Consider the following 24219-nt stretch of genomic DNA (forward strand, 5'->3'; position numbering starts at 1 on the left):
TAATAAAGTGGCACGTTGATAACAGCAGGACATGTCTATGATACCCGTATTTTCACAACTCCTTGAATCTTATCTTAAGAGATCCAATATCCTAGGCTGTAGAAAAATCCTTTTGAAACTCAGATTTGTTCTTAACAACACAGCCTTTTCTCCTTTGAAAAAATTAACACCTGCTTTCAATTCTCTATTTGTACCTCAGGCCCCTGTCCTGCAGGCTTGTGTAGAGGATGGCTGTAACAGAAAGTGGAGTATCGCCTCTGGCACAGACTAGCAAGTCAATCGTGCTAATATGATTAGAAACAGCTGTGAAGACAAATGCACACAGATTTTAAGCTGTCTGTGGTGTAGGTGTATATGCCGGTTGCCAATATATGCAAATCCTCAGGTCATCCTATTTTCCTTGCAGCTGATGCCCACGCTAACCAGGTTAGGCTCACAAGTACAGGAACATATGCGACCTTCACTTTGCCTTCCAAATTCAACACCCAGCAGTAACTGTGATCATTATCCAATATAAATGGGTGCTTTGGTCAACAAAATGTCAACTTACATGTGAATGCAATAAGTATTTCAATAAGCAATTATGCAATAAATATTTATTGAAATATTTAGTGAAGTATGTATTTTAAAAAATGCAGTAAATATCTTAATATGTATTGGAGCATAGTTTCATACATTATAAACTGATTAACATTTAGAGTATACGATACGAGCTATGCATACACCCAGCATTTCCTTCATACACAAGCACCACCCAAGCCTGCACACACACAATTCCTCAATTAAACGGCAGGGGTGGATTTACCAGTGTATAAATAAGACAAGAGTAACTGCTGTTGGACTTAGCCAACACATAGTTTTAAAATTTGTTTGTCCACAGTTCAGTGAACTAAAAAACATATTTCAGTGCTGAGTACTGGTAACTGTTTGTTTTTGTCTCTTTGCAAACATTCATGCCATGAAAATTAAACTCGGATAAGTGGATAGATTAGAGGTACGCTTCATCAGAATGAATACCAACATGTAAGAATAAAAGCAGAAACTTACTAGTGCAAACAGTTTTGTCTGCAAGAGTCTGCATGCATTGGGCAGTATTTATAGGGCTTGTACAGTCAGATAGCTAGCCTGATTTTGAATTTAAAAATACTTGTTAAGTCTTCCACCATATTTTTCATTAGGATTTTGATTACTAAAAGCTGCTAGAACTGAATTGTACGTTATCAGCTTGGGATTTTAAACTCCCAGACACGGTAAAGTTACTGATATTTCCACTCCATTTATGCCAAATTGAATTTTGCAGGTCTTCAATGCTAACCCACCATTCCTATTATTTCATTTGGATACCAACAACGTGTCATCCTTGAGAATCTGAGTAACTTCTGTAGATTAGGGCAGTAGCGGTAAAAATACAGAATTAATGTTACTATCGGACGAGCCAGAGCTGACTTCCCAGCACAGCGTGTATTAGAAAAAGGGCCAAAAGCAATCCTGTATTTAAAGATCATTCCGATCCCCAAAATTTCCTTAAGGATAATGCTAAATGTTAACTGGAGATTTAAATTTTACTCCAGGCTCCAGAGTAAGAGCAGGCATACTTTCACGTACCGTACCCAGGATCACATTTCCTCCGTCTCAGCCACGCGGGGCTGATGCTAAGCGTGTTTACTGATGAATTCTCCATCCCGCACATGAACAATATTTTAAAACTGAAGACAAACTGCTAATACTTTATACAGCTGGCTTTTGTTCTCCTTATAAAATTTGATAAGAAATGTTGTCTTTTGCTATAGGATTTTTAAGCCAGGTAATAGTGAAATGCACTAGAGCTGTACAACCTTGGGGGAAGCTGGCCCTGCCTCTGTGAATGAGTGACACATTGCATGTTAACTCCAGGATGGGCCTTTGTATTTGACATGGGGAAAACCGAGGGACTGTCAGTATAAAAGAAGGATAAGTAAGAGAGAAAGGGGAGGGAAGCAATTTAATATATCAAGCAGACCGTAATCCATACCACTGCCCAGGAACAGCTCTCACCACGGTGCTAGAAAACCAACACTGAAAAATTATAAATAGTCACGAGAGAAAGCCAAACTTTTTGGAAGTCTTAGACTCAGATTTTCCTTTCATAAAGAAAGAGAGAAATAACCAGACTTTCCTTCCAACTATTTTTAAGCTAAAGGCATACAGTATAAGTAACAGTCAGAAAATTAATGCATAAACACCTGAAAATATTTGAAGTACATAAAAAAGGATTAGGAATGTTCAGTAAAGTTGATATGGGTTTCAGAAGAAGTAAGATCAAAATAAAACCCCCAAACCCGAGCCTAGAACCTAACTCATTAAAAACAAACAAACAAACAAAAAACAAAACCACTTGACAGCGAGATTATTAAATAATGGAAAATTCTCCGAGGGAGAAGACAGACCATTTAAACTCAGAAAATAAAGTTCTAAATACATAATGAAACAGAGGATAGATAAATAAGGCTAATCAGCACATCTTTTTTGACTCTCTTCCCTATTAACTTTCTACATGTTCATGGAGATGATGTTTATTCTATGCATTTCCTGCTGAAATTCTGATTCGATTAATGGACGAGCACTGGGATTCGCGTTCTCTTACATGCTCTTTGAACTCCATGGCAAAAACTGCTTCTGTGGCAATCACCGACTGCCCTGCAGCAATAGCTCACGCCACAGACGGTGTTCTCAAACCCACGATGCTTGGCCTAAGGAGGAAAAAGGATGCAAAAAGCATGCTCCTCTTCTGTCCTGCTTTCAGCTCTCCTAGCCAACACTCTCTAGCTGGCCAAGTAAAACCAGCCACTTTGCTGAATCAAATTCTGCCATTTACACCACAACCGAATTTGCCAATCTGTTTGTAGACGGCAGATCTAATCATGCTGCATAAAAAGCAAGGGATAAGAAAACGGCTGGAATTTTTCCTATCCCATGACAGCTTCTGGACCGATACATACAACAAAAGGAATTTTCTTGGGTTCCTCTAGACCCTTAGACTCTCAGATGCGGTTACACGTTGCAGACCTGTACTTAGAGTAGTCCTTGTGTAACTCCTTACAGTAAAATTAAACATCAAGAGGCAGCCCCTCAACTGGTAGAAACTGCTATTGCACCATCACGTTAAAACAATGTAGAACACGCTGAGGGTCTGCTGTAACAAGCTATTAGTGGAGTTTGATTTTTCTTCCTTACGCACTATCATTACCCAATGCAGATTACCCAGACTGAAAAATACATTATACCATTAACAACAACATTAGCATTATTAACCAAAACATAAAGAGTGGAATACCCCAGGATAAACAGCGACATGTTTACTTCAGCAGGAAGCCTAAACTCAAATTTCGGATGCAATTCAAAAGCTTTTCTTGCTAAAACTAGTTTTGAAAAAGAGCACCGCATCAACTAAACAGAGGGCCATTTCATTGACGGAAGACCTTCTGGGCGTCCAACAAAGCAAAGCGTGTTTCCCAAGGTCTAAAATTACATGTGTTACAAATGCAGCATTTAAAGGAGGAAAATCTGGGGGAACAAACCAGGAAATACTGCAAGGGAATCGGTGGAGCTGAGCCTACAACGCCAGTGCAAATTGCTTCTGAGGAAAACAGAGAAACTCTGCCAAACACCACACCGAATTACTCTCCACATTATTTTACAAGTGCTTTGGAAGATGACGGTAGTTAAAAAGTAACCTCAACTGAGATGCATCCAACAGCTGAAAACAAACTAGTGGCTTGTTTTCTCTTCTTGGGGGGCCTGTTTAATCAGTTCGGAATCAGGCTTCTCTTCTTCTCAAATGACTTGGCTACGTGCAAGAATCTCTTGGAAATGACTGAAGTTCAGGAATTTAGTAAGTGCTGTCTATACATTGGCTGTCACTCTGGCATTGAAACATCTTTTAATCTTGGTCTGTGCCGCTTCTGCCCAAACAACAACACACCCACAGAACTTCATGAAAAAGACATCCTCAAACCCCATTAATCCCTCTCTCCGCTATACAAAGGGCATAAGGAGAAAAAAAAAAAAAACCTTTTGTTTCTTATTGTTCTTCCTTTTCTCTTTCTGTGGCACAGCAGAAGTTACAAATCACAACGAATTCAAAGGTAATGTTCCAAATGCCAATTTTTATTCCTGCATTTCTTCTTAACCCCAGATTCAAATACTTATGGCTATCATACCCCTCAAAGGTCCAGTGTGATCCCTTAATTCTGCCATCCGCATAGTGCCAGTTGTACAGCTGAAACCCTTCAGATATGTATTTGTCTGTATGAGCTATGATGTACCTTTCAGAATGACAGGGATTTGACTTTGATACCCTAATGAATGTCACTAGTTAAATTCTTGCAGTGGAAGAACAATGAAACACACAGGTTTTTTCCTCCCTACGCCCTTCGCATACACAGCCAGGATCTGTTCCAGCCCTGAGCTGGTTTTCCCTGGAGCAAACCCACAGGGCCAGCTCCATCAGACCCGCACAGCCCCACGTCCCTCCTGGGCACACCTGCATGGCACCTCGGAGCGGGGCTCTGCCCAGCACCCTGCGCTGGCCCCAGCCTGCCCAGAAGGAAAGCAATCCCCAGGTCTTCACATCGCGCCACATTACCCCACCTGAGAACAGCTACTGTGATAGGAAAACACACTGGGGTTTGCTTCTGTTCCGGTTTTTGGATTTCAAGTAGCTAGCGCAACACTTCTTTGCCATTACTATGCATAGATGTTTGTAGGTTTCTTTGCAAAGTTCTGTGTTCTTTAGACTCCATGCACCTTTTTATCCAATTTTAACTTTTAACAGAAAGCATCATGCCCAGTAGTAGCTTAATGTTTCCATGACAAAATTTCATAATGAAGACTTGATGTTTCTCAGACTTACTGGCACAGTTAAAATTAAAAAGAAAAAACAACATTTTAAAATGGGATATTTCAATATTTTCCAATCTCACAGTGCTAACAATGCAGATATCTTCCAGGGGAATCTTGTGCTTTGCAAGTAAAGCAGAATGCCCTAGCCCACATTTTGACAATATACCTCCCAAATTACATAAGTAAAAAACCTTTTATATTACGTTTATACAACTCTGAGGCAGTTTAAAGTCTATCTTCAACCTTCTAATACCAAAATGCACCAGAGCCACTTCAGACCACATCTCTCTTTCAGTGCAGTAATGGATATCCAGAGGTAAGAGGGGAAATAACAAATCAGAAAAGTGTAACACTCCCTTCAAGGTTTTTTCTTAATTCATTATAAATGACTATTTTATCATTCTTGACTACCTAAAGCAATTCTGCATTGTCAATATATGTAAAAGCAGGAGAAACTAATTCCCATTCAGGCGGCTAGTGACAGCAGCGCCGGGGTAGCCAGCCAGCGGGCACAGTGCCCTGGGCAGAGCTGGGGCAGTACCGCCGCATTTTGATAATGATTAAGATTCTTTAGGGTTAAAATCCTGCATGGTTTTTTTTGAAACTGAGTTCAAGGTGACTAACTGACTGGACCTTAAAAAATTTAGAATAAAAATATTCCCACAGAAACCAACACCAAGCCCATAGAAAGAGAAGGCGCTGGTCACTGTCACACAACGGGATGGTGTAACGCATTGCTATACAAAGAAGGAACAAGCCTTCACTCGGCTCTTGCACAACAATAATTTCACTGGGAAACTGTAAATTCAGTACCTGCACTGCTATATATATATTATATTTTCTGCATATTTCTCAATCTGGTTAAAACCACAGTGGACTCATTCAATTGACATTTCCCCATTGTTTCCAAAAATCGAATTCTGTGAAAACTGAAATCTTCCCTCGGAACATGTTGATTTTGCTGAAAATGGACAGAGGGAAGTCAAAACCACTTCCACTTCCTTGTTTAATTTCAATGCTGAAATATTTTAGTCTATTGAATTTTCTTTTTTTTAACTGAAATGCCAATAATACCACAATCATACTTATATTTTTAAGTTTTGACAATACTGACCCCAAATAATTTGATACTTAAAAAATGTTTTGTATTCCTGGAAAATGTTCCCATTTTCAGTTTTTGTTCACACTTGGAATGGAAGCAAGCAGTCACAATGTTAACACTGCACCAACACCAAGCGACCCTTTTCCTAAGACATGCACAGAAGAAACTGGTATAGTCAAAAAGTAGACAAATGATAAGTATCATTACAACTCCTGCCAAGTTTTACGTAAACATTGAGCTGTTGTTTGTTTACAGATGCCTTAGCTCTTGTCAATAATGTTAAAGCACCCTATGTGCACTACAGAGAGCCCCATGAGATATGAAAAGGACATGGACCTGTTGGAACAGGTCCAGAGGAGGTCACGAAGATGACCAGAGGGGCTGGAGCCCCTCTGCTATGAGGACAGGCTGAGAGAGTTGGGGTTGTTCAGCCTGGAGAAGAGAAGGCTCTGAGGAGACCTTAGAGCCCCTTCCAGTCCCTAAAGGGGACCTACAGGAAAGCTGGGGAGGGACTCTGTATTAGGGAGTGGAGAGATAGGACACGGGGCAAGGGTTTTAAACTAAAGGTGGGTAGATTTAGATTGGATATCAGGAAGAAATTCTTTACTGTGAGGGTGGTGAGACACTGGCGCGGGTTGCCCAGAGAAGTTGTGGCTGCCCCATCCCTGGAAGTGTTCAAGGCCAGGCTGGATGGGGCTTGGAACCTGGTCTAGTGGGAGATGTCCCTGCCCAGGGCAGGGGGCTTGGAACTAGATGGTCTTTAAGGTCCCTTCCAATCCAAACCTTTCTATGATTCTGTGAAAAAGGGCATTTAAAACTGAGTTTTAGAGTCAGGATTTGGAAACAGAAAGATCAACTAACTTTCTCACTGTTAGGAAACCTATGCAAGCCAGAAGCCTTGCTGTGCATCCTCCTTGCAGTTCCATCAGCGCCTTAATCCACCAGCGCCGGGCACAGGTCTGTGAGCCCAGGGCCAGCAGCAGGCAGTGCCCGCGGCAGAGCCGCGCTTGGTGCCTTGGCTGCGCTTCCACTGCGGCGGCTGACCAACGGCACGGGCTGGATGCTGACTCTTAGCAGCATTGTTGGGGGAACTTGAAATTATTAAGCAGATGTTCTGCAACGTAACTGGGAGCTTGTTTTTGCTCTAATGAGATACGGTATTTATTACAATGAAGGAAATTGCTTGCGGATTTGCTGTAATGCGTTTTACATACACTGGGTTACATTTATATTGGAGTAATGAAAAAAAAAGTACAGTAAAAGTCTATATTACTTTTCAGATCTGATGATGTCACCAGACTCATATTATTATATTTGAAAAAAAAGATCAGGCTCAACTTTTTGAGGTCTGTTTCTGTTTTTGTACTTGATATCCACCTCAGTGGTGTAATGGATCCAAACAGTTCGCTCTTTGGGATCTCTCTCCAGAGGGATCACTGCACGGTTTCAGCAGAACCAACCATAGTGAGCTTCACCTCAGCATTTTTAGGCCTCTCACCAAAATTATTCAGAAGCAGATCTCCTTTTTTTGCAGATATATAAGCAAATTTAATGCACAGTTTCTCTGGCTCTTTCAAACTTGATCTTAAATTTGTGGCATTTGGATTTAAATCCAGAGTTACACTGTGCAATATGGAAAGCAAATTAACAAATTCACAAGTTGACTCTGTGGACAAATGCCAGAGATTTGTATCTATCTGGGTGTAAGAGGGAGGACTGATCCAGAAAAAGATTAGCAAGAATTGTGTCTCCTTTGTAAAAGACCTCAAACTGTGGCTTAGATATTTATTATGCGCCGTGCTTATAAAACTTCCAAGATGTCTAATGGAAACAGAGCACAATAGAAGCCAGTTCTGCTTTTCATTTTATATACTACCACTGGGAATCTCTCTTCTGATGTTCATCCATGTTATAAGCTTTTCTTTCACAGTGGGTAAGATTTTCCTTGCTTTGAAAAATAGTAATTCGTCATAACAAGAAGGAATATCAAGCGTATATAAATGCCAGTCTAACTACTTACTCTGGCTAAATTGGCAAAATCTTTTTAATTCCCTTCATAACACTCAGCACTACCAAAATCCTCCATTCAAAACATTAAGAGAATACTCCAGAAACACAGAAATGCCTATATTTAAATAATAATGTGCAGCACAGGCATCCACGTTCATATTAATAAGTAACCTCATTTTTCTAGCAAACAGTTACATCAATGAGAGCTGTAAACTCTGTGCTCCTTTGAAATGCTGGGAGATGGGGTTGGAAATTGTCAATCTGAGGGCTCTTAAAGGAATGCCACATTAAAAAATAGGCTATAATACTTAATCCTTATGAACCCTCTGTAGCAGTTTATCTTTACAACCTCCCATCCCTCCCCCACTCTTAAAAGTCTTGCTCAGAGTCTCCAGCCCGAGCTTGGCAAGTCCCAGGACCCAGCTCAAACCTCGCAGGCTTTTACCTTCTACTGCCAAAGAAAAGACAGTCTTCTCACTCATAGCCCACAGAAAGAGGTTTTATCAGAATAAGGGAGGCTTAAGCAAATGACTTTGGCCTTGTGTTTGCCACAGGTTAGAAGTATGGCTATTACACACCTGCAATTACGGCCTTACCCGAGGGCACCTGGATTTGCCAGTTTGGCCAGAAATTGCTCACGCTTTAAGCACCCTACACCATGCTTAAATCTCAATCACCAACAAGCCACCTACTATTAAAACACAGCAGCAAAAGACTCGCCAGCTCTGAAACCTGACATCCCCTGTAGTTGCGCAGGATTCCTGAACTCTTCAGCTAGCCACCACTTCTGGACTTGGGAACTCACACCACACTGCTACTGATAACTATGACCAAAGCTTCTGGCACCATGTGTAGACTGACCCAAACCTCCGTTTCGGAACTGATCAGTTAAAATGAAAACATTTATAAAGTTAATCAGGTAAAATCCACAAATTTCACCAGAACCACAACTGGTGCATCTACCTTTTCAGTATATGTAGGTGTTAATTTCTAAAATCTGCACAATGCCATAGAAATTACATTAAGAAAATAGAATTTTGCGCTTAAATATTCCAAAAAGAGAAAGAGCAAGTTCTACTGCGGAGAGTGCGCAGTTTTTGAGTACATAAATGGAAACTGTGAACATAAATGTTTAGATTCACATCTGACTCCCTCTGAAATTAATGTTATCTTTCCTTTTGTATCAGCTGATACTGGAACAGGCTCAAAATGAACAAACCATAAATGAAAAGTATCTTTATAAGTAATTCTTTCAACATAATGAAAAATACTTGTAAGAAATCAGTCTCCCAAAGTAGATGGGAAAGAGCCTGTACTTACTAGGACCCCTTTTATCATTCGTTTCTCCAAGGGTTACTTTCAGCGTTTGGAGTTAGGAATACATATATTATTTTGATTTTTTAGGACAACTGTTAATACTTAAAAGGTTCAACAGTAAAATAAATGTTTCATTTTGTAGTCACAATTTTAATTGCTCAGGAACACATACAGTAAAACAAAAGGCAGAGCTATTTTGGGGAGGGGTGAAGAAGGAAATAATTTGGTCTCTGAGATGGTCTAAACCCTTTCGTTGCGTACTTGGAATTCTTCAGAGAATGAAAGAAAACTCTGAATCCCACATTTATGTGCCGCTGCTCTCCAAGTCCCTGCCCGTACACGCACCCAACAGAACCGGGCCCAGACCCAGCAGAAGCTCCTCACACCTCTGAACAGTCGGGACCACAGGGGACTCTCTGAACCGAGTCATCTTTTTTCAAGGAAACAGAAAATTTCTACTGAGGTCCTGAGCCTTCGTGGGATTAGGTACATACCAATTCCCTGAATACACGGAAATTTGGATGTTATCAATCCGCAATAAAGTTTTCAGGATCAGTCCTCAGTTCTGATCACTTTTTTAGCTACACGGTGAATTTTCTTCTCAGTGACCTCAGCCAAAAGCCACTGAAGTGAATGGGAAAAACTCCAACTAACCTCAATAATTCTTGGACCATTAGGACCTATAAAAAGTCTCATTTATATTGCCTTCCTTTAACTTCTGCAGCAACCTGACTGGGAGCTGCGCAGCCCGCTGCACACGCAGCACTGGACAATCACTGTTTGGACAATCACTGTTGACCGGACAAGTAGATAAATGTGAAAGCTTTCTTGAAATCAAACACATGGAAAATATTATGAAAATACTTAAAACCTTTTGAAATGTATAATTGAATCAACAAAAACTATTTCCACGCATAAACTGAGGCAAAGATAGTAATTTTAAAAATCTAAGATAGCTTGATAAGTATCTTTCAGTAGGGACCCTCTTTTCTACTTTATTTATCAAACTCACTTTATGTATTTTCTCCCTATGTCTCACTTGTTCATTTATTTTCAGACATGAAAAGAATATTCACCGGTCATTTTTCAATTTTGCCTTCTAGGTTAACCAACCCACACTGCACAGAAGAGAGTGTGTAAAATCGAGAATATAAACTTGATTTAAAAAATTTAAAATTGTACAAGAAATGTGTTGAATAAATATTTCATACATTTAACAACAAAGATGGAACACACGTTGATAATCCGTTGCTTAATTGTTGCCCTGTTTATTCAATATTCCCCAAAGTCAACGTATAACAAGTTAAAAAGATTACACAGTCTTGACCTTACAGCTCTATTTTATTCTCCAGACTATTTCATGGATCTGGGAGACATGGCAGGATCACTGGGGTTTGTGCAAGAAGCGCACACCTGCAAATCACTGGAGCTCTAAGTCTTCCCTTATCCTAGTGCATTATACTACAAGAAATGGTTGTGCAGATCCGCATGACAAGGACTCCTAGGACTACAATCATAAAACTCACATAAAATACTTTCCTTGTGAAACTGTAAAATACATCTGTTCAGAGCATCCAAGCCTGCTTGTCTCTGTCTGCTACAAAAGGAATCTACCACCAACAAGAGCAGATTTATGAGAATTCAGACTAAGATTCATTTTTCATACCCCAAAAGAGGTACAGGGATGAGGATAGGATTCCCTCTTTATATTGGTGTTTTGCTATAAAGAAGCCAAAAGAAGGGAAAGATTTTGATCCAACTGCAAAGGCAAATTTTTGGAGTGTCATTTTGGCTCTGAAGCTTAACGGAGGACTTTTCCTGTTAACAACTGGAGTTGAAAAAATTAAAATGTCATCTCAAAAAAGACTAAAGCATCCCAAAGCCTTTATTCTACATATGTACTTGTATACAGTAACCACACCAATGCAAACAGCACTAAAAAGTGTGAGAAAAGCTCCCTTTTGATAAGACAGTTGAGATACTTCATTTGTCCCCCTGTTGTCTCCCTTGTCTTGACAAACCCCACATACAAAAGGATCTGATGCAACAAAAGGAAATGGAGATACACAAAGATTAGAATCACAGAAATGTGTTGGGTTGGAAGGGACCTCTAAAGGCCATGTAGTCCAACCCCCCTGCAGTGAGCAGGGACACCTTCAACTAGATCAGATTGCTCAAAGCCTCATCCAGCCTGGCCTTGAATGTCTCCAGGGATGGGGCCTCCACCACCTCTCTGGGCAACCTGGGCCAGTGTCTCACCACCCTCAGTGTAAAGAACTTCTTCCTAACGTCTCATCTAAACCCACCCTGCTCTAGTTTAAAACCATTGCCCCTCGTCCTGTCGCTACATGCCCTTGCAAACAGCCCCTCCCCAGTTTTCCTGTGGGCCCCCCTCAGGTATTGGAAGGCCACTATAAGGTCTCCCCAGAGCCTTCTCTTCTCCAGGCTGAACAACCCCAGCTCTCTCAGCCTGTCTTCATAGAAGAGGTGCTCCAGCCCTTTGGTCATCTTCGTCGTCCTCCTCTGGACCTGCTCCAACAGGTCCATGTCCTTCTTATGTTATAATTCTACCACTGTGTAACGCTGCCACACAACCCTTATTAGAACCGACAAAAAATAGGAATCGGCATTATCTTTATTTCCTAATTCATACATTGCAGACGTTTTGGCTCTGAGAAAGTTGTGCTTGACACGATATCCATAACAGAGGACACAGAAGATAGAGACGAACCCCTGAAATTGCCCGAGGCTCGTTAAATTCCATGGGCATCTTAATTTAAAGTAACCCTGCTCTATGCTAGTTTTCACTCCTGGATGATCATTTCCATAACCACACCCTCTGATTCCTAGTAGGAATCTGCTTCTAAGGTACTCCCATGCCCATCTCTATAGAACTCAGAATGCTCCCCAAATCAAAGGGATCCAAATCCTCAGTTGTCCACTTGCAGCAAGTTTCAGACTGCTCTGCACAGCCATTGGACACATGAAGCTATGTAAGGAATGTATATAAAAGGAGTGTAACAGATTACACTTTAATTAATTTCTGAATGTTGGGTGTCTGTATCTTGTTCCAAGGGCCACTAACAGGTAAAAATCTACTACGGAAATTCAGCAAAGATTTTGTTTACTCATTTTAAGAAGAAAGAATAAAATCAGAAAATATTACAGTGGAAAAAAGCTGCTGTTTTTTTTTTTCAGTTGAAGTCATGAGTGTATGCATTTGCACGGCATTTCTCAGAGAGGCTTGCACAGTATCGGGTAGTGTGTGGATACTGCAGACATGAATACTCATCTGAGCCCAAGGAGGTCTTGCTGTTGGTAGCAAGTGGAGGGAGTCAATACAACTTTTATCAAGGTAGGCTTTAAAGGATCTATACCACTTGCTTGCCAAGTGCTTTGCAAAAATCAGATCTTCCTTCCACGTTCTATTCCAGCCTAACAATCTTCATTACCACACAATCTGGATACAATTTTTATTCTAAATCTGAGCCTGAAAGCCACAACATCCGTCCCTAACTTTCTGCTCACATCAAAGGAACTAAGAAATGTGCTTTGAAACAAGGGCATATTTCTTCCTGAGATGTTCCCCAACTCGCAATTAATGCAACTAGGCAGGTCAGATACTCTAAAATAAAGCAGAAAATATTGGTCACCTGGATACAGAAGACAATGTCTCTTCTACAGCAAAGCTAGGTTAAATTTATCTAAACCCCGTAAGATTAGGACAGATAATGGCTTGTCAGCTCATCTCCTTTCTCTCACTTTCCTGTCTTCTTAAAAATGCGTTCTGTTTACATGGTTTATGTTCACGTCCACTTTGGAGTGTACTGAGTTTACTGCTGAATGATAACATTCGATGGATGTCATTTCCCATTTTCCTAAAGGCACTACAAACCCTTTCCAATTCTTGAGGTTTGTCCAGGTGTCCATCTATAAACACCCAAATCTTCTTGTTTTCGTCCCTCTTAACTCATTTTCCCCTCCAAATAGCAAGTAGAAAAGTGGGGAAATTGAAGTATGCAGAACGAACTAGACATATTACAACATGCAGTGCACGTGGCCTATTACAGGGAAATGGATGACTTCATACATCAGAGTATGGTCCCTACTTAAAAGAGTACAGTTAAAAATACTTATGCATTATTATTTGAATTGTAACAAACCACAGAATCCCAGGTAAAAGCCAGGCTCTGATATTGCTAAACTTCTTACAAATGCAAATCAAAACATGTATATTAATAAAATTATATAGGAAGAATAACTATAAAAGGTAAATTGCCATGTGGAAGCATTAGGTTTCCATATATGTAAGTATCTAAGCATTTTTTTATTAAAGCTTTCTATAGAAGTAGTTACATATTTCAGTAATACACAGGATATTTACAATTTCCAGGTCAAGCTCAACACAACAGATGTTCAGGAAGCAGATTTATTGATGAAGTCAAAGAAATGCCTCGGATACTGTAGTCCAGCCATACTTTTAAAGCTTTGCAAACTTCCATCTGCTTTCTCTTGTGATCCATTCACAAATCGGAAATAAATAAAGGGAAAAAAGGAATATAGTATAAATTAACTTCTTGTTCTACTGCATTTGAATAAATTCTAGTCTCCTAAGTGAGCAACATTTGTAAGAGATTTCAGCTTAAAATGAAATAGAATTTTCAGTAATGTATGAAAAATTGATACTTCGGATAGAATTTCCAATGAGTCTAAAGGAAATCAGAGCTAATATTCCACCAGAATTCACGGGGAATTGTATCCCTACAGTGCTTATGCTCCTGTCAATGATTTCAGGTATATGCTTTAGGATGTCTTGTCTTACACTAACGTGCGACTGGTTTACTGTTCAGTTTAATGCTACTCATTTGCTGAGTAACTGTTCCTGAAACAGCTATAGATTAAGACTGATCCAACCTGAACGCAGCCCAACAGATAACAGAAAAGGCCAAGGAGAGCGAATAGCAGTCTGTTTCATGTGTCAACTCACACATGAGTGACACTCACACACAGTAGTTGAAGACCTGAAGCCATCAGTTCTCATAAAATATAAAACAGGGCAAAGTTTTCACTAGATTTTTCCAAATTTATTTCCTAAATCTCAAATTATGCTAGATTATAACCACGAAGAAAAGTGCATGTGAAATCACATATGAACAGCACGTAGAAAGGAATTATATTGGGATAGCTGTTTAACGCTTATTTCAGTTGACAGGCATAGACTTAGACTTTTGGTTTGCAGGAAGAAACTGAGACCAACTCCTGGACAGGTTTTTCTACGCACTTACTGCACACAAGGAAAACAAATCCCTTTGGGGTTTTTTTGTGATGAGATATACGAATGTCAATTCTGTTATTACCTATCATTACAGAAGTGTGCACTATTTGAGTTGTAGCCAATCAACAAATCTATCCATTATATCTATTATATCTACCATATATCCATTAGATTTGAAACCTCCCAAAACTCTGTCTGTTGCCTCTTTGATGAATCTGTCTGGCTACAGCATTTCACATAAAACAGGAATAAGAAACAAACAAACAAAAAGTTATAGAAAATACAGTACATGCAATTAAAGTACAAGCTTCAAGAACAACTACCCGCAAAATGGAATAAAATCAACCAAGATTTCTAACGTGTGGAGGCAAAAAAAGAAAAAGGCAGAGAAGTATGGTCTATTGCAATGAGAAATGAAGATTTCAAGCAGCTGCCTCATTGAAGATTCACCTTGCAGCTGGACGAACTGCAGCACAGCTGGATTTTTTCTTGAGATACTGTATATATACTCAAACACCTGTATGTTCACCAACTAGAAGTAACTTACTAGAGAAAGTACAAATAAAACAGAAAGACTTCTTCTCGTCCTTCAGATAAAAAATTATGTTGTCAAAGTCTTGCACATAAAACCAAGAGAATCCTAGTGCAGCACAGCATATCCTGAGCCATGAGGAATGGGTCGTTACAAACCAGGAAAGGCCAAGAGTTCCTAAACTGGGACTCCATTACCTTGGCTTGTCAAGGACTGCACGCCTCTCGCCAAGAAATCACAGGCATTCGGGGAACATACAGCAGGACCGACCTTACCAATCTTACACAAGGATGAATTCTCTGATTACTCTAAACTGAATTCCACTTCCAGTTACCACATAGAGATGACAGGAATGTTATGTTTCTCTGTATATATCAAACTTTACAATGCTTCTAGAATGGATTTATATTAAGATGATATGAAATCCAACAATGGACACTGAATGAACGCTTGCACTAATCACGTGCATACAAACAATACAGATCTGTAATGATTTGTTTATACATATATCTCATAATTCTAACAGAAGAAAAAACAACACACTAAACCACTGAAAACAAATATATTCAGGATTGGCCCAGAATATTCATCAATTTGCAATTTTACACAACACTCAATAGGCCACATTTATATCTGGCCCCAAAACTTACTGCAAAATCATATGTACATTTGGTAACTGTATACAAATAGTCACATGTAATAGCAGAACGCTTGGAAGCAACATCTAGAAATCTGACAAGACAAGAGAAGTGTAACTTGTCAGAATTTTGATGTTCATTTAGCAGACTTACAGACACTCACAGGAAGGGATGTCCTGAGGTTCGCTAGTTCTGGTGGATGATTTCTGCTGATCAACTGAATGGAAAATGCTCTACAAAACATCTAATTGATGAAACTTTAGAACTGAATAAATGGTTTCCTCACAAGTCTATATACCCTTGCCTGCACAAAGCCCAAGCAAATAAGCCAAAACCTCCCAAAACCCTGAAATATCGGCAGAACCACTCTGTACTTGCAGCTGGTTGTTGAGGACCTGTAGGCAGTGTCTGCACTGTCCTAGTAACTGTGCTCCTGGCACCAGCTCTCTGAAGGCAGCCCCCTCTGACTTCTGGGTACTCTGTTCCAGAAGTCCTTAATGCTATCATGATTTTTAAAAAACCAATCAGCTTTTCTTCCATTTTATAATTACTTAAATCATCTTAATCAGAGCTCATTCAGTGTCTTCAGACCCACCAATTACCAGCAGACTGCTGAAATTTCTTAGCAACTTAACATCTTCAATTGGGCTACTGCATTTTGACCTGTTATGAGAAGCTATTTTGTCATTCAAAATAAGTGAAACCGGATGTTCCAGATCCAGCAACAACAAACATGAATAAATAAACGTAGCAGTCCTGCATTAGTCTTCAGTCTCCACCCTAATAGCAAAAATGAATTCAGTCTAAATTGTAAATGCCTCTTATCTGACACGAAGTACTGAAGTTGCAGTATTTGCTGGACACCTGTAGAAGTCATACATTTCATTTTCTTCAGAACTCATGTTTTTCACAGCTGTAGCTGGGAGACATCTATAGCTAGAAGTCAGGTTACTAGAAGGTTTTTTAAAACAGAAGTAAACTAATGAAGGATTTTACAGCCTGCACAGATCTACCTCTACAGCAAGTTCTCCTCTGGACACAACACAGGCTTCAGGACGGAGCGCTGAGAGAAAGAGCACTGTGAAGTCCAGCATGAAAAGCATACAGCCCAAATACCCTTCCATCCATTCCAAGTTTGGATCCTGATTCATTTCAAGTAAACAGAAGCCAGCTGAAATTGGAATGAACTCCGCCAGGCATTCCAGAGGTCCCCTTCCCTGGCTGACCCTGCAGAGCTGCCACTGGAGGTGCTGCCCCCAGCCAGCCCGCCCGCAAGGTGCGGGGAGCAGGGGCTTCCGTGCCAGCCCTCGGGCTCCAGCCACCATCTGCCAGCAGCAAACTCTTCAAACAGCTTTCAAGATCTAAGCGTGGCTCTGTTCCTAGAAACTCATCTGGCTTCATACAGTATTTTAAGCCAAAGACATCTTGACTCTACCAAGTGGAATGAAATCAACTGTACAGCCACCGCTATGATGATCCTTTAGCACGTTCTCATTCCCGTTACTACCTTTGTTAGCAAGCATCCACTGAGCTCTAACACAAGCTACAGCTGCACATGTAAACGATAGAACAGTTTGGGTTGGAAGGGACCTTAAAGATCATCTAGTTCCACCCCCCTGCCATGGGCAGGTGTAAAATAACACATACATTGAGCAAGAATTCCTGCTCTCAGTGCGATGCAGGCAAATAAGCAGGTAAATAAGTGTGCTGCCCTGCAAACAAGAACATTCACCTCAAAGGGGAGCACTGAAACTAGAGCTGGTTTTCAACAAAAAGCAAACAAAAACATCATTTGAAATGTTTGGTCAAGTCTGCATTTTTTTTTTAAATTTTGCTCTAAAATAACAAAATGAAAAAAATCCAAAAAAGAAAACATTATAATTTCCATGAAAATTTTGCATTTCTTTTACTATGAGGGAATGGGGCAAAGTCTCAATATCTTTTAGGGGCAAACCATGTCTGACTTTCAGTGGACCAGGCTCTGACTTGCAAAAACCTCTTTTTTTCTTTTTTTTTAAGAAAGTGAAATTGTCTCAGGAGAAAAAGCTAAAACTTTGCAGTATTTTCCTGCTTGTAAATGGCTACGTTTAAAAGAAAGAAAAAAGCCAAGCCCCCAAAGAATACATTTTCAGCTATTTCAAGTTTTAGCCACTGGAGACGCAATCACAGCAACTCCTAGACTTGGAAGTCCTCCTCCACTGGCAAAGCCGGCAGAGGCAGCCCTACCGGCAGCTCCCCTTGCCCAAGCAAGAGGGCCTGCAGCTGACCAGGATTTTCTGCAGTTGTTGATTTGAAAATACCATATTTGAAAATGTATTTTGGATGCATAAGACTATCCAGGCATCCTCCTGAAGGTGAAGTCTCAGACAGAGATTTTCTGGAGAGGACTATATTTCTTCTTTAACCTTATACAGGATTTCTGACCAAAACAACCTGCAGTTGTCTCCCTTCTCTCAAAAAATGAAGTTATTCTTCACCGAGAGACTCCTGTGGTCAGATTCCCACTGAGTTATCCTTTTCAATGAGCCAATAGGTTTCCTCCTTTCAATAGGTTCCTTTCATACACCCATCAAAATATCGAAGACTTCAGATTATGAATTTTTCACCACAATTAAAAATAAAAGCTAGCTGAAATAAAGAGTTCAAATTAAAGAGTTCAGTTATCAGAATGATTAAACATTTATTGCTTCTTTAGCTTTAAACTTCCTTACAGGTTTTATGGTCATATCACGGTGATGTTTTCCCTCTGTCACAACTGGATCCTTCCTTTCAAATCCTGCCCTTAAAGTCACTATGTGCTATTGGTTCCCCAGCACAAACTAGGGGGTTTTCATTAACTACTATAACTTCATAGGGTTTATAGTCCCTTTAATATAGCTTTTTTAATAAAGACAAAAGTTTGTGTTGGAGCAGTAGCAGATAAAACAGGGCTTAGAAATGCAGCTGCACCCAATCTGAACAAGGGAGAAATAAAAATATGTGTATTTTTAAAAAATAATAATAATTACACTTAACTCGCCATCAAGACAGGGCTGTAAATTATGGTTTAGCTGCCCTTATTGATCCAACATAAACACTAGACGCAAGCTGTGCTATGCAGGGGAGGGAAAAAGAAATGACTGTGGGATGTTTTAGATCCCCTGAGTCATCCCTCCTGGCATGGGGCAGGGTGAGTCAAAGCTGCTGTGTAGGAAGCAAAGAGATGGAGGTGGGCTGAGCTGGCTCAGTATTGGCGGCGTCTTGTCAATAGCAGTTTGAAAAGGGTTGCATCAAAGCTTATACATTGTAAGTCTTTGGGGCCGTGCTGGAGGAAAAGTCATCCTGTTCGCAGAATACGCCTTCAGCCATGTGCTTGCTGGGGTACCAACCTCTTTTTTTGTGCCTAAATGCATGGTACAAGGTGTCAAAGTTGTACAGCTCTGAAACTTCCTTTTGGGCAACTTCACTGTTCCGAACGTGACTTTAATTAAAAGCATAGTATATACCAAATGTTCATGATTTAAGATAAAGAGGTATAGCTCTGCAAGTCTACACTCTACCCACAGCAGATAAAACCAGGACTGAGGCATGACTATATTAGAAACAAACATTATTAGATCAACTGGAAGTTAGATATGAACCTACCTGACCTGCACTGACTCACGTAGAGCTGTAAAAATAGGTAACATCAATTGCGGATCAAAGCTGCTCATCTAAAGGAACTAGAGAGGATGCTAGCATGCTAAGTACCCACGGAAACGTCCATTTCATAGAATCACAGAATGTGTTGGGTTGGAAGGGACCTCTAAAGGCCATCTAGGCCAACCCCCCTGCAGTCAGCAGGGACATCTTCAACTAGATCAGGCTGCTCAGAGCCTCATCCAGCCTGACCTTGAATGTCTCCAGGGATGGGGCCTCCACCACCTCTCTGGGCAACCTGGGCCAGTGTCTCACCACCCTCAGTGTAAAGAACTTCTTCCTAATGTCTAATCTAAACCCACCCTGCTCTAGTTTAAAACCATCGCCCCTCGTCCTATCACTACATGCCCTTGCAAACAGCCCCTCCCCAGCTTTCCTGTAGGTCCCCTTTAGGTACTGGAAGGCCGCTATAAGGTCTCCCCGGAGCCTTCTCTTCTCCAGGCTGAACAACCCCAGCTCTCTCAGCCTGTCCTCATAGCAGAGGTATAGGTATAGGAAAAAGGAACTTCACACATTTGGAACACCTCCTTGAATCCCCTGAAAAATAAACAGATGACAACTTCTAATACTTCCTTCAGCACATCTTTGGAAGGGTCTTTACTGTTACAAAATAAGGATTTTGCCTTTTTGCAACAAGCGTGAGGCACCAAACCCCAGCACTGGCTCGGAGAGCCATTCACCCAGCGCAGCCCAGCAAGGGCTTCCCCCGTCACCAGGAGCGGCACAGCGACAGCGGCACGTGCCCTGTGCCACTGAGGCACCCAGCTGCAGCCCCACACAGACACACTTTTCACTGCTGTCACTTCAAAACGTAGCACGAGGCTCTCTACTACAGGGTAGACATGACCTCAGTCTATTACCAGCAAAAAATCACCAGTAGCTATCACCTGAATTTTCTCCTTCTAAACCTATTAGGATGAAGGGAAGGGGAATAAAAATACGAGAACCAGGAGGAATCCCTCCACCACGAAAGAAACTTTCCCATTCCTTTTCCAACTCTCTTATTGTGCCTCCCTTTTGAAGCCGGGAAAGCAACTTAGCATGATGAGTTAAAGACTGAAGTAAAGCATCCACAGAGTACAAATTGCCTCAGAGCACATCACCAACACTGACCATGTGCATAATCAGGTAAATCTTGCCACTGCATCAATTTTAGGACACACAGGGGCAGGGCATTGCCATAAAGATAAATCATAATACGTTTGAAGCCTTTATTTGTAGTGAAGTCTTCCAGCAAAGAGAAATCCCTGCAAACATGGACTGTAAGACATTAAAAGCCACGGCATAATATATTACTTCTACTTTAATCGTGTGGCATTGTATTTTATGTAGCTACTTACACAGAAGACAATAAAAGTCATATTCAAGAGACACTCAAAAATACAGGCAAATTCTCTTCCTTCTCAAATGCAGAAAGGATAAGTAAATGGGCCTATATCCTGCATTTTACAATTTTAAGGTGAGACCGTGCCTCCATTTGGAGGGGAGAGGTGGCACAGAGCGTGGCACGGAGCACGCACAGCCGCTGGCAAAGGCCTCTGTGAGTAACGAAGTCATGGATGTGCTCTCCTCCTAGTGACTCTCACCAAGGGACAGAACAGCCTCAGAATACTGAACACAGCCAGTCCACAGTACGCGTACATATTTCTCTATCATAAATCCTCTTTGCTCTTTGAAGTTCTAGAAAACAACTTTTAAAAAATGATAATTTAAAAAATAAGACAGGAACTAAATTCCTCTGAATCCAGAGACATATTTGAAGAATAAATTATTTACCCCATAAATAATCACGACTCTCAACTGAGGTGGGCCCAGCTCTTGTTTACAGAAAGAAAAACAAAATAAATAACTATTTCACAAAACAAGTTCCTGGAGAAAGGTTGTAACCCCCAACTGACTGAGATCTCCTCCTCCAAGGGTTAGGACTCGAGCTGGGTGGCAGACCTCTACTAGAGCTGCTGCTGCTTTGTGTTCCAGGACAACCAGTTCAACGTGCAGATGGGGAACTCCACAGCACAGGTATTCCTCCCACAGTCACCATCCTGACTGTCAAACGTACCATTAGAAAACAGAAATTAGACAGCCAGAGAGACCTGAAATCAATGCATAAGGACCATGACTTACATGCTAAAATGGCATAAAAAAATTGGAACTCCATTTACTGAAATGGAGCCAGACTGAGCCTTTGTCATCGAAAGTAAATATGTAAGAAGATAGTTAACAGTGTAGTAGCTGAAAAACTGCTGCAACACTACACAGAGCCAATGGTATACCAGTCAAAGCAGGACTTACATGCTTTTTTCCTGTAAAACATAAGAGATATTGATGTGAGATTATCTACTTCTCTGTCCATGAACAAATGCAGCAGACAAACAGAGCAAAATGAGCAAGACACACACAGTCAAAGCCTGATGGCTTCCACTGGGTAAAAATCACATTCGCCTTTCCAAAACACATTCTGTATAATAATGCAAAGCCAAGTTGTCTTCCCTTACCTTCTGCAAAAGGTTCCCATTCATAAAATCGACCCATAAATGGCTTGTTATTGTATGATGCACATTGCACCTCTCTAATATTTCTGCTGCTTTCGGGACACATCTGTTTAAATAAAAAAACCAGTCACATTATAATCAACAGCAATGTTATTACTGCTTTCTTATTAATTCACTTTAGAAGGTTAATGAAGGCATTGCCAAATTCTTATCCAGATGAATGATATTAACATCTGGAGACTCCTTTTCTTTAAAACAGGTAACAACAGTCGGCTTTTAAGTAACAGTATCAAAAGTGCCTGTAGGAAAAAAATATTAATTTGTAGAGTTCATGGAGCAACAGTTCTATAAAAAAAAGCAAATTTTTTATTGAGCCATCATTTTCCTCAGCAAAAAGACGACACTCCAAGATAAATTCAATAAATTAGATCTGAATCATTTCCTTTCCACAACAGCTTCACATTTTTCATTATTAATTTTCTGGGCTCAGATTCAACAGTTGAAACACTTAACATACATGCTTCTATGACTTACTAAAAGCTGGCCACACCAGCTTCTTATTCTCATCCTCTGCTTCAATACCATGTTACCGCTTTTTCTTTTTTATTTCTACATGCTGCTATTACAGTCGTTGCATTACTCTGTATTTTAACACACACACAACCCCCTTTTTGGCAGACAAGCCTTGTTTAGATGTGAAGCAGATTCCAAAAGTAAATACAAGTTAGATACTTAAATACTTAATTACTTCGTTCCGCCCATATCCTCACACTACAGCGGTTACAGAGACTACTCTGTGTGTGGGCACGCACAAAGATTTCTAGAAAAGGCTGGGGGTTAATCAGAACAATTTCTGCGCTTGGAGAAAACAGACAAGCTTTGGTCACAGAAGCATTTTTTTAGGTAGCCTTTAGATGATCAAAATGGGTATTAAAAACACTATTCAAGAACTATAGAAACCACTTGAAGAACCGGACTACAACAGCAGAGTATTTTTTGTACAGGAAACAGATTTCAAGGGAAAACTTGAGACAGTATTATATGAAAACAGCATTCCCAAATGTCTGTGTTTTTGAAGGGAACAGCAAGAGAATCAGTAAGAGCTCTTGTTGCAACTGCAAGGCAGTTCTCTTATATTTGTATATATTGGTCATTGCAGCGATAGCCAAACCAGAGGCCCCAGGGCACTTCTCACTTTGTGTCCACCATCTATAGATGAAGATGTTTGTAACTGGATCAGTGAGACGTCACAGTCAAGAGTTTTCAAGTGGGCTATAAACCGTACCAAAGACAGCCTGGGGGAAGGTTCACGGACTACTTTATCTTCTCTTACAATCACGGTAACAAATCTTCTAGAATAAACACTGTTTCTGTGCAAACAGCCATCTGTGCTTTGTTCGCCCACCCTTCCGAGATCTCCAAGTACACTGAACTATTGTTTTCCTCAACAAACCCTCTAATAAAAAAAAAAAAAAATGCTTCCCTGAAAGTAGGACCATGAGCCACCAAACTACATTGGAAGGGTGGGACCAGAAGTCTTTCCAGTGCCAAATGCAGAAAGCAAAGCTCTATTCGCCCAAGGGAAACGCGCGCCCTTGCATCCATGACACAGCAGTGCAGCACAGGTCGCTCTGCCGCACCAGCCAACCCACCCAGGCCGGCAAGGTCACATTTTTTATGGAAACCCATTGTAGCACATATCCTAAAGGTGAAGGGACGGAACCTGAGCTGGCATAAATTAAGGCCACCACGTTAAATTACAGCAGAATGACATCAGTTTGCACCAGCAAAGACCCCAGCCTGAGGGGTTTCTTTTTGGAACGCTTTCCCCTTTTTTTTGGCACGCATCTTCTGACAGTCTATTGTGAAGTTTTGTTGTTTCTTGTTTTTCCTTTCCTGAGCCTTGAGCTTGTGCTCTTGTGTACCAGTATTTCTGGCTCATAAACCATTTCCCGGACACCCCGTTCATACCAACTGCAGACAGCACATGAATAAAAAGATCAAAATATTCACTGCTGTTGCCAAAAAATAGTGACACCCACCCCTTCTAAGATCATTTTTATATAGCTACAATTTCTGTTTTTAAACTTACTGAAAGTTGCCCACGGGACAGAGCCCCATTGCTTTAAAGCAGGACAAAGGGTTGACAAATATGCTAAACTCTGAGGGGATCAAGCCAAAATCAGAAGAAAAGGCTAACTCTGTAACGTCCCTGCTACTTTAAAAGTCCCAACTCAGTTGTCCCTCCTCCATTTCTTTCATTAAAGTTTAATTACAAAATAAAATACAATTTT

The 24219-nt window shown here is 40.5% G+C and overlaps 1 protein-coding gene across 6 annotated transcripts in view; it reads right to left on the reverse strand.

Annotated features, from left to right (window-relative positions):
- The window catches only part of THSD4 (thrombospondin type 1 domain containing 4), a 331149-nt gene that overhangs the window by 204482 nt on the left and 102448 nt on the right, over nt 1-24219 (reverse strand). For all 6 annotated transcript variants that reach the window (XM_054213910.1, XM_054213911.1, XM_054213909.1 and 3 more), the window contains one exon: nt 21929-22031. In XM_054213910.1, the coding sequence (XP_054069885.1) occupies nt 21929-22031 (103 nt within the window). The remainder of the gene's footprint in view (nt 1-21928; nt 22032-24219) is intronic.

Source organism: Rissa tridactyla, chromosome 9 (assembly GCF_028500815.1).
Source record: "Rissa tridactyla isolate bRisTri1 chromosome 9, bRisTri1.patW.cur.20221130, whole genome shotgun sequence".
Lineage (NCBI taxonomy): Eukaryota > Metazoa > Chordata > Aves > Charadriiformes > Laridae > Rissa > Rissa tridactyla.